At 38.3% G+C, this 17,622-nt stretch overlaps 1 protein-coding gene across 4 annotated transcripts in view; it reads right to left on the bottom strand.

Annotated features, from left to right (window-relative positions):
- The window catches only part of rcbtb2 (regulator of chromosome condensation (RCC1) and BTB (POZ) domain containing protein 2), a 44,552-nt gene extending 30,247 nt beyond the window's left edge, over window positions 1-14,305 (bottom strand). For 2 of the 4 annotated variants that reach the window (XR_013817004.1, XM_079822956.1), the window contains exons 1-3: window positions 14,122-14,305; window positions 10,969-11,100; window positions 6,731-6,881 (exon numbers count right to left, since the gene is read on the bottom strand). Coding sequence is in view for 2 of the 4 variants with exons in the window: in XM_079822956.1 (XP_079679082.1) it covers window positions 6,731-6,881; window positions 10,969-11,094 (277 nt within the window). In the remaining 2 variants the exon portion in view is untranslated. The remainder of the gene's footprint in view (window positions 1-6,730; window positions 6,882-10,968; window positions 11,101-14,121) is intronic. The other 2 variants (XR_013817005.1, XM_079822957.1) reach the window with 1 other exon arrangement.
- Window positions 14,306-17,622: the final 3,317 nt, after the last annotated feature.

The raw sequence follows: 17,622 nt of genomic DNA, 5'->3' as shown, positions 1-17,622 counted from the left end.
TAACCAGTATGAACAACGATGAAGTGCACATATCTAAAAGAAATCAGGCGCGAACACGTTTAACAGATTACTCACTTCCAACGTTGTTTTTGCGCTGTATTTGGACTTTTTGCTTTTTTACTGTTGTGCTGCGATAATGTTCATACGTTAAATGTCAAGTCAGTCGTTGCCTTGGTAACGCAAGAGTTTACAGACGTTATGAAGGATGACCAGATATACATTTTTAACTATTATATATTATATAATAGTAAGTTTAGCAAAGCTACGGAGAAACTGGCAGCCAGGCGAGACACAAGTGGTCCATCTCGAGTGGCAACACACACATTCTAGCAACACGGTAGTCGGTGGAGGGAAACTCCTCATACCCCTTCGTTCGAAGTGTGGTCCTGAAAAATCTTCGTTTGAAGGGCTATCTGGCCCTTCCCGTTACCCCTACCACTCCAACCAAAAGAGAATCGAGACAGAGAAAAGATTCGGAAAGAGAAGGGCTATGGGGTAGAAATGGAATTGGGCCTAAATGAGATTGTGAATCAGAGTAAATTAATAAATACGACTGAACAAGAACAGCTGAAGCGCATGATTTAATCAAAACTCAGCCCAAAGCTGACCATCTGAAAACATCTGTTGTGACTCAACTTTTACCTCAGTGGAAAATTGAATGTTGATCAGATATAAAAATATCTGTTCTCCAAAGCTCCATGTTGGGACACGTGTAAAATATCTCTCACATTAAGTCACCACCAAACACAGAAAACTCCACAAAATGAAACCTTAAAGTTGCCATGAAATGGACATTGTGATCAACTTTGCTTCCAATATGGCAGTGTATTTCTTGTTTTAAACAAACGAGACACAAGAATGCAGACTTCAAAGTCTTAGCATTGTTTTTTAGAATTATATTCAAAAATGAACACTGACTTCAGAGAAATCACACTTTCAAAAGCCACATCTGATACACAGTTAAGTCAGCCAAATCATGTTTGATTGTTGAATACATCTCCCATGAAATGCTGTGATGCAATCTCAAGACTGAAAACCATAAACACTAGATTGAAGATTAAACTTCAGCTTTAGAATTTGCCAGATACTAAAATTCCACATTTTCAATAGAAATTTGACACCACAATAAAAATGCCATAACGCCTTCCTTCCTGTTAAAAATATACTAATACTAATAATTAGGGCTGCAACGACGCGTCGACGTTGTCGATGACGTCGACTACGAAAATACGTCGACGTGCGTGAAATGCGTCGACGCGTCGGCGGCACATTATTTACGTTCTAGAATGGAACAGAAGATCTAGAATAATGGCGGCTTCTGCTCCCGGGCATAGTGAAAATGATCATTTATCATATAAAGCCAGACCGCGACATTCGAAAGTGTGGGAGTACTTTAAACAGAAGCCGAATAAAACTGTGCTTTGTTCGCTCTGTAACGCCGGTTTCACACCGCGCGCGGTGGCAGAGCAGAAGCTGTGCGCGTGGAGAGCGGGAGCTTTCACACTGCAGTCAGTGTTGCCAAGACCGCTTTTTTCCGCGGAATTGGGCTACTTCTACACTGTTGCCGCGGGCTGTGTCTCATGTCCGCGGGTTGAAGCAAAAAAACACACATATTTAACCCCCCGAACGCGATGTTTACCAGAGAACCTCCCCGAAACGCGATTGGGCTTGTTTTGGGCTAGTTTTGAGTAACGAATGGGTGGGTTTTGTTGTGTAAACCTGGCAACCCTGCTGCCAGTGTTCTCTCGCGCAGCTGAACCGTGGCGCGTGTATTGCAACAGACGGTCACATTTTCCGGGGTTCTTCTCCGACCCCAGTACGTCTCGTGCTTTTATTTATTATGGGCTGCATATATCTCCCGTATATGCGACCTGGTTCCGCTCTGTCCCAAACACATATGCATAATAACTTGCTGTATATAGGTAGTTTACATGATTAAAGTAACATTACAATTAAGATATGCCTCTAGCTTTAATCATTTAAATGTGTCTTTGAAGTTTGGGCAAAAACTTCTGGCAGCTTTAGTCGTTGTTTATGCACATGTATCTTCAAAATAGACGACTAGTTATACATTAACACTATGCTGAAAGCTCCTGTATGTGAACCTTTTGCAGATAAATACAAGTGCATTTTCGTTTACTATTGACACAAATCAATAAGTAAATCATACTCAACTACTATAGTAAACAACTTTTCCTAATTAGGCCTACTCTGTATACATTTTATGATGAATAGTATCATTATATATTATGTTTAAAAAGCTTCTTGTGTTCATATATTTCATTATAAAATGGCATACTATGTACACTACCCTTCCTGAAATACAATTAATATTGTCATCATTCATTGATTTCATGTTAAAATAATATACAAATTCACTACCCTCTTTGAAATACAATAATCAGTAAAAAAGAATAATAAGATTAATCTGGAAAAATAATCGTTAGATTAGTCGACTAATCGAAAAAATAATCGTTAGATTAGTCGACAGAAAAAATAATCGTTAGTTGCAGCTCTACTAATAATACTAATAACTATTATTTAAAAAAAAAAAAAAGAAACCATGATGGAAGCCATTACACGTCTATACACCGCTCTTGATATTCACCATGTTTTTCCGTTTTGCTTATGATCATTTCCAAAATCAGATCCACACCCACTTCCCCAAGGTCTGTTTATATACATTTACTATCTTGACAAACTAGTATAAATATCATTAGGGACAAGAAAACAGAGTATACATCATATTATACTACGGGGCCGTTGAATGCTTGAATCTGATTGGCTGATGAACGTTCTGAGGTGTGCAATTATTTTCTGGGAGACGCACAGCGAACGTAGTTCCAGGCAGCTCTTGACCGCATTACACTTCCATATCACTTCGCATAGTGAACTGTAATAACGGAAATTACAGGACTGAAAAACAACAATATGACAGACGATTTTCCTAAAGTAAATCTTAATATTTACGGTGAATATAAAACGTTCAACAACTGGGCGGCAGCAGTATTAGACAGTCCAGATGAAAAACAACAAAGGCAAGCTTTTCTGTCTCATTACTGAAATCACACATGCTCGCACACGCACTACAGTTTGCACAGAAAGGTGTCAGCGCTGCCCTGACGATTTGATCAGTTCGCCTATATAGTGGAGACACTTAAAGGCTACACGTGACATTTTTTCACTAGCGAGGTAATAACAGCGCTGTTTAGAGACGCACAGAGGCAGCCTAATTCACACAAGCACTCTCTCTCTCTCTCTCTCTCTCTCTCTCTCTCATAACTTTATTAATAACTGCAGAGGAATGCTATCAATGGCTCAAGCCTTCGTTAACAGCTTTAAAATGACGTTTCGGAACTAACAAAAGAGCCATTGGATGAGACGCGGAAGAAATAGTCCTACTCACAATAGCGATTTAAGTACAAAAACCGGACGAATCCCTTTAAATATATCTTCGGATCGATGTCTTGAGGTGTGGTAACCGTAGTATAAGCGGAATAATTGACTCCGGGCCGTTCAATTATTAGAACAATAATGCACACCCGAGGTGTAACAGCCACTCCGCTTCGTGACCGCATCACCACCTCGGGTGTGCATTATTGTTCTAATAATTGAACGGCCCGTCGTCAATTATTCCTTACATATAGGAGCAGTTTAATGGGCAGCACAGTTAAGATAAAAATAATAATTTGTCAATAATTTCCATTAACATTATAATTGTGAATATTACTTAAAAAGTTTTGCAGCATGAAATAAAATCTGTCCCCATTATCAACAACAAAAATTGTATGTTTAATTTAGCCATTTATTATTATTTTTATTATCAAAAAGACAATAAAGCCATAACTATTAAAGACTAGTTATGTAACGCATTACTTTTAATTTACAACAAAATATCTGAGTTACTTTTTCAAATAAGTAACGCACGGTGCTTTGTTTTCTAAATGTGAACCTGCATTTACTCTTCTAACTTCCACAAAAACATAATTTTTTCATTCATTCTGTATATTTTTACAGACTGCCGAAAGCTACAGAAAAGAGAAGCAAATGGATCGCTGCAATTCACAGAACAACTGGACTCCAGGCAGCGAAACAGGGATTTACACTTATTATTTTGTGTCAATATGTTGAATTTTAGGGTAAAAAATCATACATTATACAGTATATTGTATAGTTATATATATATATTGACAAACTAAATCAATTAAATATTTTCCTTATATTCGGCATGATTTGATTTTTTTAAATAAACACAGACAAAAACTATATAAGTGTATATTGTATAAAAACTATACAAGACCTACCTATATTGTATTTATATAAAGCGTTCACAGGCAAAGTCTTTATTTATTTCCCCGGCGTCGGGCTCATATAAATGTCAGGAAACATGATTCCTGGCTGCATGTCAATATCCATGGATCACTGGATCTTTGGTAAGTTGTAAGGAACACTATATCGAGACCAACCGTTAGTTTAAACTGAGAATGGTTTGTTTTACTCATGTTTTCGCAGCTTCCCCAACTGAGGGGACGTGTTCTGGCGGGAATGTGACATCAATGCATACCCTCTATACCAAATCATTACCATTGTTCCATTCCACATTAAAAGGCACAATATGTAAGATTTTTTGACTAAAATATCTAAAAACCACTAGAACAATGTTATACATTTTGTTGACCTGTGTACTTACATGATTTAAAACGTTTCCAACAATGTTTAAATCCAGAGAAATCAGTTATTTGAACCAGTTTTACGGACGTGTCCCTGACGGGATTTCGTTGAAACCATGGAACCGCTTTAATATAATATGTATGTATTTTATTAGACAGGCAAGAAACTGTTTGGATATACATTTATCAACAGAAAATGAATCATTGTTATACAGTGCAACACGGTTAGTCTTATTGTTTGAATCACTTGTTTTCTTGATTCACCGCGAGTAACACGTTTACCATGCCTCAGAGACAATTAGGGCTGAACGATTTTGGAAAAAAATCGAATTGCAATTTTTTTTAAACCAATATTGCGATTGCGATTTAATATGCGATTATTTTTAAACTCTTTATCTTCTGTATTATTCAACAATACATCATTGTATAGTAATGGTGGAAATCTCTAATTGGTACTTCACGATCCGATTCAATTTCTGGGAGTCACGATCCGATTCCAAAACAATTCTTGAACTTTTTCCTTATTAATTAATCGTATTAATTTATTAAAAACTTCAAATGTTTTTTTATTATGATATATGTAATTTTATAAGCTTTTTAAAATAACTACACATTATAACATTTTAATTAAAACAATTGCATGTTAATGATTTTAAATATATAAACTAATATAGCTGCAAAACATAAGCTAGTTAATCATAAAGAGGAACAAAAAAACATATTAGAGGCAATGAACAAAGAGTGCTTTCAGTATTTAAGAGTGTCTGAACTGTGAGTGATTTTTCTCTTTCTCAGCTTTACTGTTGTTTGATTATTAATCATGACATCATCATAGACAGCGGGAGACCTGCATTCACACTAATGCACAGATCTCTTTTGAAATATAAGATGTTTTTGCCCTGTCTGTTTAATTCATTAAGACATTACTGACGGTGTTTACATTAATATTCGTCATAAAAGCATTTTGAGACTCACACAGACGCTCACGAGCACTCTTCACAAAGCGCCGCGTGAGCATTTGAAATGGAAAGCCTTCTGTCAGTGAGTTTCTTATATTTTAATATACAAGCACACTGCATTCCTAACGACATGAATTAAGCCTTCGAGAGAGAGAGAGAGAGATAATGGAAGCAATCAGAATACGGGTGTTTCTAAAACGCGCACCTGCAGTTAAAATCTAAGCTCAGAATCGATCCAGAATCATTGGAGAGAGAATCTTTTCTCCCACCTCTATTGTAGCCTATAGTATGAACAACACAATATTAGATAGATCAAACACAAACAGTTTTTTTTTCCTTTTAGGCATATGATATGTGTAACGTGCCAAGTTGATGCTTCTTCTGCAGACTTTACTCTCGCGTGTCACATGACCAGACTGTAATCGCAGCCTTTGCGGTTAGGAAATCGTGTTTTATCATCTTGCGATATTATCGCAAATGCAATTAATCGTTCAGCCCTAGAGACAATGCTATTTTGTGAAGTGGCTAACACATCATAAGAGAGCGCTTTCTCCATCATACAATGTATTTTAAAACTAATTGCATGTCATTTAGCAAGTCATTTAGTCATCCTGTTATTATGATATTCTAATATCGATCTAGATTACTGTAAAGTGCAACGAGTCTCTCATAGCAGCCACCGAGCGAACGCACAGAGTAACGTTATAACATAACTTTGTATTTAGCATGATAGCTTATGTAAAACAGCGCTGCGTTACCCCACATACACAACGAGCGGCGACTGCAGCGTCAGCATAATAAAAGAAGCTCAGTTTCACGCAGGTCTCTCTCATTAGCATTTGCTCTCAAGGGCTCTCGAGACGTCCTGCTTCATACCACCGTAACGTTAATAAAACTTTAATACATTCGCTCATTCATGGACATGATTTCTGCCCGAGTCCGTCGGATTTCTTTCCATCGGCTGTGGAGGTGAACAGTCAAGGCTACAACTCCCATGATTCCACGCTCATTCACGGCATCATCAAGCTACAACTTTGTTTTGAATAAGCGACCTCTAGCGCCGAAATTTACATACTGTGCCTTTAAAAAGATTTGTCCCACCTGCAGTGGCGATGACCATGTGTGGCCCTGTGCCGTAGCTCAAAGAGACAATTTTCTTCCCACACAAGATGTCGATCCGCCTGGGCTCGATGGAGCTCTGCGTGTCCCCGAGCCCCAGACAGCCACTGCAGTTTGTCCCCAGTGCAAACACCTGCGGGCGGACACAGAAAAACATGAGTTTGGGTATTAATGGTTCTCACATGAGTTTCTTCTCACAGAAGTTTACTTCGATTTCATTATGGATCATGGCATATCTGGCAGATATACTAAACAGGGAGTGTCTCAAGTTCTGAGGGTGATTTACAGACAATGCACAAAATAGATGTTTCCATTATGACCAATGCAAACTAGCTGCAGCACATTTTTAAACACCTGGCTTGGTTATAAGTCTTGGTTGTGGCAAATAAAGTTTATGTAATGGCGAACATCGCACGTTTTCAAAACAGCTCCACACGTGATGAAAATTGAAAATAATTTTTAATATGCAAAACTGTTACCCAATCATAGCGGTGGCCATTTTCTTTCAAAGAGAAGGTGAAAAAAGGATAGAAAATAGCCTTTTACTTCTAAATTAGGATGTTTTTTGATGTAAAAATCTTGCTAACAAGTGGACCACAAAGAATAAAAAAAAAAAAAATGCAGTTCATGACTAGCCTGGCTCCGCCCTCCTACGTACTTCCGCTCAATTTTCATTGTCCTTCAGTACTCGTCTGGGATTGCGGTATATTCTCTGGTTTTCTCCGGTCAAATTTTAACCGGTCCAATCAGTGAACAGAGGGAGTGGCTGAGAGCGATGACGTTGATGTTGTGCGCTAGTTTGAGATGACATACTTCACGACCAAACGTTAGCGATAGGTTATGGCAGGTCCAGAGTGGCTCTGAGCAGATCCAATAGTTTTAAAGGGTTAGTTCACCCAAAAATGAAAATTCTGTCATTAATTACTTACCCTCATGTCGTTCGACACCCATAAGACCTCCGTTGATCTTCGGAACACAAATGAAGATATTTTAGTTGAAATCTGATGGCTCTGAAAGGCCTCCATTGGCACAATGCACTTTACACTCTCAAGACCCTTAAAAGGTACTAAAGACGCGTTACAAAGTCCATCTCACTACAGTGGGTCTACAATAACTTTATGAAGCGACGAGAATAGTTTTTGTGCGCAAAAAACCCTAAATAACGACTTATATAGTGATGACGATTTCAAAACACGGCATCATGAAGCTTCGAAGAGTTATGAATCAGTGAGTCGAATCATGATTCGGATCGCGTGTCAAACCGCCAAACTCCTAAAAATGCGTGACTTTGGCGATCCAAACTGCTGAATCGACTCCCTGATTCATAACGCTTCGAAGCTTCATGATGCCGTGTTTTGAAATCGTCATCTCTATATAAGTCGTTATTTAGGGTTTTTTTGCGCACAAAAACTATTCTCGCCGATTCATAAAGTTATTGTAGAACAGCTGTAGTGAGATGGACTTTGTAACGACGTCTTTAGTACCTTTTAAGGGTCTTGAGAGTGTAAAGTGCATTGTGCCAATGGAGGCCTTTCAGAGCCATCAGATTTCAACTAAAATATCTTCATTTCTGTTCCGAAGATGAACGGAGGTCTGACGTGTGTCGAGCGACATGAGGGTAAGTAATTAATGACAGAATTTTCATTTTTGGGTGAACTAACCCTTTAAACTTCAACAGAGGACCCGCCTTCAAGGAAGTGAACGCTTGTCAATGGAGAGTGGCCAGACTCTCTGTACAAACTAAATGTATGAGAGTCTGGTAGGACCAGGCTAGTTCATGACCTCTTTAAAGGCTCTACTCGCATAAATTCTGTGTCTGAAAGGGAAACTCCGACAAATGCATGTGCAATAAGGTCAGCCACAAAAATACAGTAACTGTGTCCACGCCTTTTCAGCGCTATTCGTTTTTTAACGTCAAAAGAGGTTTGCGCTGGCGCAAGCTATTAGTAAATCTGGCCCTGTGTATACATTTACAGAACGGATAGTCATGGCTCCGATTGGATGAGTGACAGTCAGCCTCTCAATGCTCAACTCTGACAGCTCCTTCTAACGTAACTGCAATCCTGTTTACACAGCATTCTTAAAGGGACTTTGTCTTCTCACGTTAGCAATTGATCCCTTGTAATGTGTTGAAGCAACACATAAGAGGAGCTTTCTCAAGAATCGCTTTGATGATAAAACCTTTGCTGTCAAGGTAAATGGTACATTGGGTGCTCGCCATGTTTTGGTTTTGTAGTCAAATATCTATAGAAAACAAAGGAAAGCTAAGCTAAAAAAGGAAGTGTCCAGGCTCAGGACGTGCACCAGAGCTCCTCTCCTGAAGCAAACAAGGCTTGTGTTAGTATTACAGGCCTAAATATAGCCTCATTCTATCTGCTTATCACCAGCCCAAGATCACTCTGGCTTTGTCTCTACCAGTATTTGTGTGCAGGGCTCAACAAAATATTTATGTCTGCCGTAGATTCGATTTTTACTGACACAGTCATGAGCCAACTCTTCTATGTGTAATTTACATTTTTAGACAGTACAGAGTTTTATATGCCGCAACATGAAAGTAATGTAACTATTTGATGTTAGCATATAAAATGACATACTATATTGTCTAAAAATGTAAATAAAACACTAGAAATAAAATGAATAGTTTTACAATATGTACATATGAAAGATGGATAAACATTTTTAGAACTGCTTAAGATTATTTTTACAATATCTGCTTTTTTTAACAATGAATTAAGTTGAGAGAAATATTTATTGTTTTTGTAAGAAGCCTCATCTGCATTTATTTGATCAGAAATACAGTAAAAAGAGTAATAGTATGAAATATCATTACAATTTAAAATAACTGTTTTCTATTTTAATATATTGTCCAATGTAAATGTATTCCTGTGATGGTAAAGCTGAATTTCCGCATCATTACTCCAGTCTTCAGTCACATGATCCTTCAGAAATCATTCTTATATGATTTGCTGCTCAAGAAACATTTATGATTATTATCAATGTTGATAATAATGTCAACATTTGTGCTGCTTAATATTTTTGTGATTCTTTTCAGGATTCTTTGACAACAACAAAAAACAGCATTTGTTACATGACTTTTCTCTCACTTTTGATCAATTTAATGCATCCTTGATAAATAAAAATTATTAATTAATAAAAATAAAAATTCCAAACTTTTGAACCAATTGTAGTGTAGATACCAATTTTGAAATATATATATATATATAAATATATGTAAAAAAAATGTTATAATAAATATTACAAAAAGGCCAATAATAAGTATGGCTATATATATATATATATATATATATATATATATATATATATATATATATATATATATATATATATATAAATCCTTAAAATGTATATTTTAATAAAAGGGTTAGTTCACCCAAAAATGAAAATTCTTCCATAATTTACTCACCCTCAAGACATCCTAGATGTATATGACTTTCTTCTTTCAGCCAAAAACAATCAGAGTTATATTAAAAAATATCCTAGCTTTTCCATGCTTTATAATTGGAGTGAATGGTAGTAACTGATTTTTAAGTACTCTAAAATTGTCTGGGTTATTTTTTTACCCAGACTGCTGGGTTCTGGCTGTTGGGTCATAAATAGAGCCTGAAGAAAATAAATAAACTGCATTTGCTGCAAGGAAATGGAAATAACCATTAATTTTATATTTCAGAGGTCACTCTTCCGCCGGAACTTGCGTATGTCCGTAACCGGAAGCCAGTTATTATAGTTTATAATGGTATAAATGTTGTTTTTTTTTCATACAAAAATGCATGGCTTCACTTCAGAAGCCCTTTATTAACCCCCCGGAGCCATATATTATATATATATATATATATTATATATTACGTTTATGATGGATGGATGCTCTTTTTGGGCTTCAAAATCTCAGTTACTATAATATAATTGTGTTTGGCTGAAAGAAAAAACTCATATACACCTAGGATGGCTTGAGGGTGAGTTAATGTGGGATAATTCACATTTTTTGGTGAACTAACCCTAATAGTTATACATTTATTCTAAATTTAAAAAAAATATGTACAACAATTCCCAATGCTTCTGACTGGTTTGTCATTTTGAATCTCATCGTCCTGATGTGTGTGTGAGTGTGACAGAGCAGGAGCTCCACCCAGCCTAATGAACAGCGAGGATCTATCCTCATTTATGCTTGATCTGTCCATTAAAGGCTTTCAGCATTTCTGCACCTCATCATTGACGGTAACGTAGATGGCCTCATTAGCAGCGCTGCCGAACACACAGGCTTGACGGACGAGCCGCAGCTCCTCAGGGGGCAGGAGGGCGAACACCGGCCACTTTCCCACGTCCAGCATACTACTCTGTGATAGAACACATACACTCAACGTTAAAGAAAGCATCAACTGCATCTCAAAACAGAATAGTTAGCAGCTTAACTAGACAGCCTTTTTGGGAACCATTGGTTTTGAGACACAGCCTAACTCACATGTTGGATATCTGAAATACATGTACATATACACTGAACAAAATGATAAACGCACTTTTGTTTTTGCCCCCATTTTTCATGAGCTGAACTCAAAGAAAGATCTAAGACTTTTTCTATGTACACAAAAAGCCTATTTCTCTGTAAGCCTGTTTTAGTGAGCACTTCTCCTTTGCCGAGATAATCCATGTGTGGCATATCAAGATGCTGATTAGACATCTGTGGCATTGTGCTGTGTGATAAAACTGCATTTTAGAGTGGCCTTTTATTGTGGTCAGCCTAAGGCACACCTGTGCAATAATCATGCTGTCTAATCAGCATCTTGATATGCCACACATGGATTATCTCGGCAAAGGAGAAGTGCTCACTAAAACAGATTTAGACAGATTTGTCGACAATATTTGAGAGAAATAGGCCTTTTGTGTACATTTAAAAAGTCTTAGATTTTTAAGTTCAGCTCATGAAAAATGGGGGCAAAAACAAAAGTGTTGCATTTATAATTTTGTTCATTGTATATATCTATAAACACAATGTTTTAAGCACACAGAGTCATGTATTCTTTAAGGGGTTTTCAAACTGGGGTCCGGGAGTGTTAAGGGGTCCATGGAAAAGTTTAGGGAAAAGCAGTGTACATATTTTTTTAAATATATATAAATAATAATAAGATTAATGTAACTAACAAATAAATTATTACAATTAAAAATTAAATAAATGTTAATTAAAATTAATATATTATATAAAAATAAACAAGTAAAAAATATTAAAATAAATAAATAAAACTTGATTAAAATTAATAGTAAATTAATATATTTTTTTATTAAAATAAATTAAATACAATTTGATTTAAACAAAAGTAAATAACTAAATAAAATAAAATAAATACATACGGTAAATAAATAATTAAAATAAAGAAAATTTTATTTAGAAATAAGAAAAGCAGTGTACAATTGTAAAAACAAATAAATAAAAAGATTATCGTAAGTTTTTGGTTTTTCAAATATTCCCTTTCTTGCAGTGTGTAATATAGCTGTTTGTGAATGTAATCGTTGTAAATGTTGTAAAAAGTAAATTCAAAAGGGCATGATAAATAAAATTATCTCCCAAAAGCAACAATCGACTCTGAACCGCCTATATGAGTCATTTGTATTTTGAATCCCACTGCGTGACGGTTCTACATTACTAGGAAATATGTTGTCTGTCCATGACCAACTTGACCCTCCCTCAAATGTCATTTTACTGACGAATGCTTCTCAAATCTCAGAGTTTAACACGTTTCGCAAAACGCTTGCTCCTGAAAGATGGGTGACAGACAGCGAAATGTAAAAGCGCCAATGAAGCCGAGTTTATCATTGCACTGTTTTGTTGTTGTGTTTTTCATTAAGAATAATAGCAAAGAAACCCACAATTCAAGCAACCCACCTGGAATCGGCGCTAATTCTAAACTGAAAGTAAAATGGGCACAGTCACACTGTCATTCATTCATAGCCGCACTGCCATTCACAGTGCGTGTCCACTGGCATGCTTAACTTCCATTGGATTTCATTGAAAACACTCGCTTTGCTCCGCACCGTTATGAATGTCCGAGCGGCCGTGAGCATTTTACTTTCGGTTTAGAATTAGCGATTTAAAAGCCCCCGCCGGTGATACTGGTGTTGTCACACGTCGATTAACCAGTGGGAAAATTTCCTCACCGTCACATCCCTAATGTGCACTGCAATAAATTAGAAATATACGGGTTTGTTGATGGACATACACTTAATGCTGATGGTGAGGAATTACAGTTGAAACATCTCCTAATGTACCTCAAAATGAGTAGCGTATCACTGAGAAACGTCCTGATCAAGTCGTCCTTGTGATGGAGGATTAGGTTGTATAACTAGTTCTTCCAATGTTTCATTATCGGATTGATACGGTAAAATCGGCTCCATAGTTACTGTCTTTACAGTGTAAAAAATCACAACAGACTGGGTCGTCTGGCCAATCAGAAAGGAGGGATTTAGAGAGAACGATTCATCCAACTAGTCGTTTGAGAATCATTGAAAAAAGTGGTGATGTGCGACGTATATTATGAAAATTTATCAAGTGTTTTTTGACCTTTGATGCATGTTATAGGAGACCTCCAAAACAAAATTAGGAGCCTTTAGCATAATGAGGCACTTTTAACTTTTGCACGCAAATGATCATATTTTGGGAGTATGTGACCATCTAAAAGATTGAACAGCCCTGCTTTAAGGTACTGTGGAGAGTACCATGTACATCATTGAAAGAAAGATGTAGGCTAGGCTACCATCAATAAGTGTTTACTATCAATATGTAGAAATGTAGCACCATGGTGTGCTTGAAAATAAGTAGCATGGTCCCACAAAAGTACTTAATTCTGAGGGAAAAACCATGACATATGAACTAAATCTTTGCATTTGAATTGAAATAATATAACACCATTGTTAAATGTAACATTTTACTTAAGTAGTTCTGAGTCAGGTTAGTTTACCTGGCGTATATTATATAAAGAAATACATTGCTAAACAAGTAATATGTGACCAAACAACAACATCTACACTAGCTGTCTAGTCGAGGTTAGATAGTATATGAATGTTTTTTGTAAATAAACGCGCGTGTTGTTACTCGGCTGTTAGCTAATAAGCTAACATTTACATTCATAACACCTCCTGTGTTCACAGAGATGAAAACAATCCACAATACGGCATAAACCTCAAGCATAGGTGTTAAATGACCAAGTCTGCAGACGAATAGCAGTTGTTATAAAATATCTAGAGGTGTTTGAATGAGTTAAGCTGCTAGCTTATGTTAGCCGGCTGGATAGATAGATTGACGTCATGGAGAAGTGTCAATCCAACTCACCGCGAGATTTTAAAATTAAAACTCTCTGTATGTTTACCTTGTGTTAATATGAACGCCAAAGTCTTCATTCCTGGTGTCAAGGAGAGATGTAGATGTGGAAAAGCGGTCAGTTTTGCATGGCTAGGAGAGAGGAGAGCAGAGCAGTGGATGTGTGCAGTCTTCTTCCTTCCCTGCTGGCAGTGTGTGTGTGTGTGTGTGTGTGTGTGTGTGTGTGTGTGTGTGTGTGTGTGTGTCATATGGGTGGATTGTAACCTGAATTTGAGCCAAATTTCCCTAACCAAACAAATTACTAAGGCAACTTCAGTAAAATGGCATGGGCAGAGGTGTAAAAAGTAGTAAAACAAATTATACTGTCAGATTATACACAGTCCAATCTAGCCAAAAACAAACTTAAAGGGATAGTTCATCCAAAAATTAAAATTAGCCCATGATTTACTCACCCTCAAGTCATCCTAGTGTATATGACATTCTTCTTTCAGACGAATACAATCAGAGTTATATTAAAAATGGCCTGGCTCTTTCAAGCTTTATAATGGCAGTGAATTGCTTTTTCTGTTTTGAAGTCCATAAAAGTGCATCTATCCATCATAAAAGTGCATCTATCCATCATAAAAGTGCTCCACACGGCTCCGGGGGGTTAATAAAGGCCTTCTGAAGCGAAGCGATGCGTTTGTGTAAGAAAAATATCCATATTTAAAACTTTACAAACGGCAATCTCTAACTTCCGCTAACTGTCGTATGCACTTTCACGAGAGACTGGCTTTCCAGCGTATTTTACACCCCTGGATATTCATACTCTAAAATCATAATAAATTGTGGTTAAATGTGAAATATTATTTATAAATTCTTAACAGTGTAAGCTAAAGGCTATTTGGACTCACTATTAGGCAACACTTTACTTAAAGCCTTTATGTATAATGCACTTTAAAGGTATTCGTACGGGATAATGCATTATAATATTTATTCACAGATTCATGTTACAGCTGAAATTGGTTGTTTGTCATGTTTTAATGCATTATACTTTTTAAAGGTGTATTATAATATATTATAACTGTGGTTACAATTATTCACAGGCAATGTCTGTATTTGGTATCTGAGCGGTGACTGAGGGTCTGACCCATGTCAGGAATGCAGTAACAGCTTCCAGAGAATAAATATTTACTTGTTTAATGAGTTTGCTCACACAGCTAAGAGAATTTTGTACATGTCAGTTTGAACTTCTTATTGGGGCCCGAGCACCGATGGTGTGAGGACCCTATTGTAATTGCTCAGTATTATTATTGTACTTCTCCGAAATGAATCACATTTTTGAGGGCGTAAACATGCTCGGAAACTTTGAAACACGCGTCAGAAGTGGCGAAAATTTACGTCTGATATGGGTTTCATAATTAGGTGTGGCAAAATGGCTCGATAGCGCCACCTACAAAATTTTAATTTAGCGTCGTTCGCGCTAGGTTTCACGTACAAATATGAAATTCGGTACACACGTAACAGCCCCTGGGAAAAAGGGCGTGTCTGTGGCGGCCTGACACATTTCGATGTTTCACCATGACACAGGAAGTTGTTGTAACTCAGGCATACAATGTCCGATCTACGGAGCCCTGAACATGACATTTAGGGAAAAAAAATATTCGTAAATCATGTAGATGATTTAGCAAATCAAGGGAATTAAATAGTAAATCTTCTGCACGATTTAGAGAATCTAGGGAACAAAATAGTCAATTGTGCGCACAATTTACTTTTTTTCCTTGCATGTCATGTGCAGGGCTCCGTACCGATCTGCCCCAAACTTGACATTTTATTAGAGTCCTGGCCTGAAGACCTCCATAGATATCCATAATAAAGGCTAGATGTCTCGTCCACGCTGCTGGCCAATGGAGGTCGACGTCCGCACCTGGCGGCCATCTTGTCAAAGGCAGCTCGCTCACTCGTAACATTGTTTTCATGGGTGCTTGCACTTTTTAAATAACCATAACTTGCTCAATTTTCTACCGATTTTCAAACGGGTTCGTTTGTTATTGTTACACAGGAGTTTCCTGTGTCACCTCCACATTCACAGAGGGATCCATCTCCAGAGTATTGACTATGGCCATGCAAACTACATTTCCCATAATGCTGCTCTCCTGGACTGATCACACACCTGCTCTTCATTGATTACACTCACACCTGCACTTCATTTCCACATGTATAAGAATCCCTCTCTCACACCCATTCAGTGCGAAGTCTTGTTTTGCCCTGGCATACATACTGAGCGATTGTCTACTGATTCTGTTTATTCTGGTTTAGATCTTGGACTGTTTTTGGAACTCTTCGACCACTCTCTGGCTACCTCGACCTTGGACTGTTTCCTGGCTAACTGAACATACTCTGGCTCCCACGACCCTGCACTGTTACCCGTGTTTGAAACCTTGCTGCCTGCCCCGATCATCAGCACTAGCTTACCTGAGTATTCTTTGCCTTGCCCATACCATTCCTGTCTACCTATCAATACCCTGTCTGTCTGACTTTGTCACTAATTAAAGCTGCAAATGGATCTCTATGACTCTGTGGATTCGTTACAGAAGACTTCGCCACCTCAAGGTCCAGCAGCCGTCTCACAGCTCACCACTGAGATCTCTGCACAGGCTGCCCAGCTAGCTCAACACCAGCTACAGTTGAATCGCCTCACGTCACTCACCGAGGAGCTCGTAACAGCCCTGCAAGGGCTTCAAGCCTCAGCGATCAGCGCCCCCGTCGATCAGGCCTCAGGGGTATCACCGCCCTCGGCGAGCACCTCAGTCAATCCTCGACTCGCTCTTCCAGAGAAGTATGATGGCGCTTCAGCTAAATGCAAAGGCTTCCTGCTCCAATGCCACCTCTACTTTGATCAACAGCCAGCACTCCATCCCACAGATTCAGGGAAAATTGCTTTCATGTGTTCGCTCCTCACCGGAAAGGCGCTGGAGTGGGTAACTGCCATCTGGAGGCCGGATGGATCTCCTTTCTCCACATTTGCATCATTTACCCAGCAGTTCCGCAGCGTTTTCGAGCACTCCACTGAGCTCGGTGATGCCGGTGAACGCCTTCTCAGTCATACTCAGGGGAGAAGAACCGCCGCCGATTATGCCCTCACGTTTCGCACCCTTGCTGCACAGACCAATTGGGTTGAGGACACCCTGAAAACCCTGTTCAGAAAAGGTCTCACCAATGAACTTCAGTCTGAGTTAGCTTGCCGCGATGAGGGGAGAACGCTGAACGAATACATCAACCTGGCCATTCAGATCGACAACCTTCTTCGTTCTCGGCGCACACCTCGAGCTCCCTATCGTGCTCGTCCCGACGACACGGATGCACCAGAGCCCATGCAGCTGGGTTTTACTCCTCTCACTCCTGAGGAACGCGAGCGTCGCCTGCAGCAGCATCTCTGTCTCTACTGCGGACAGTCTGGTCATCGCAGACTCTCCTGCCCAGTTCGTTCGTCTCTTCAGGCTCAACCGGTGAGTACCCTGGCGGACTCCAACAATCGGTGGTCCGGGTTCACGCTACCTGTTCGTCTCTC

This window comes from Gobio gobio (assembly GCF_949357685.1).
Source record: "Gobio gobio genome assembly, chromosome: 8".
In the NCBI taxonomy this organism is placed as follows: Eukaryota; Metazoa; Chordata; class Actinopteri; order Cypriniformes; family Gobionidae; genus Gobio; species Gobio gobio.
Note: the sequence above shows the minus strand (reverse complement) of the source record. Positions and strands in the feature narration are given on the sequence as shown.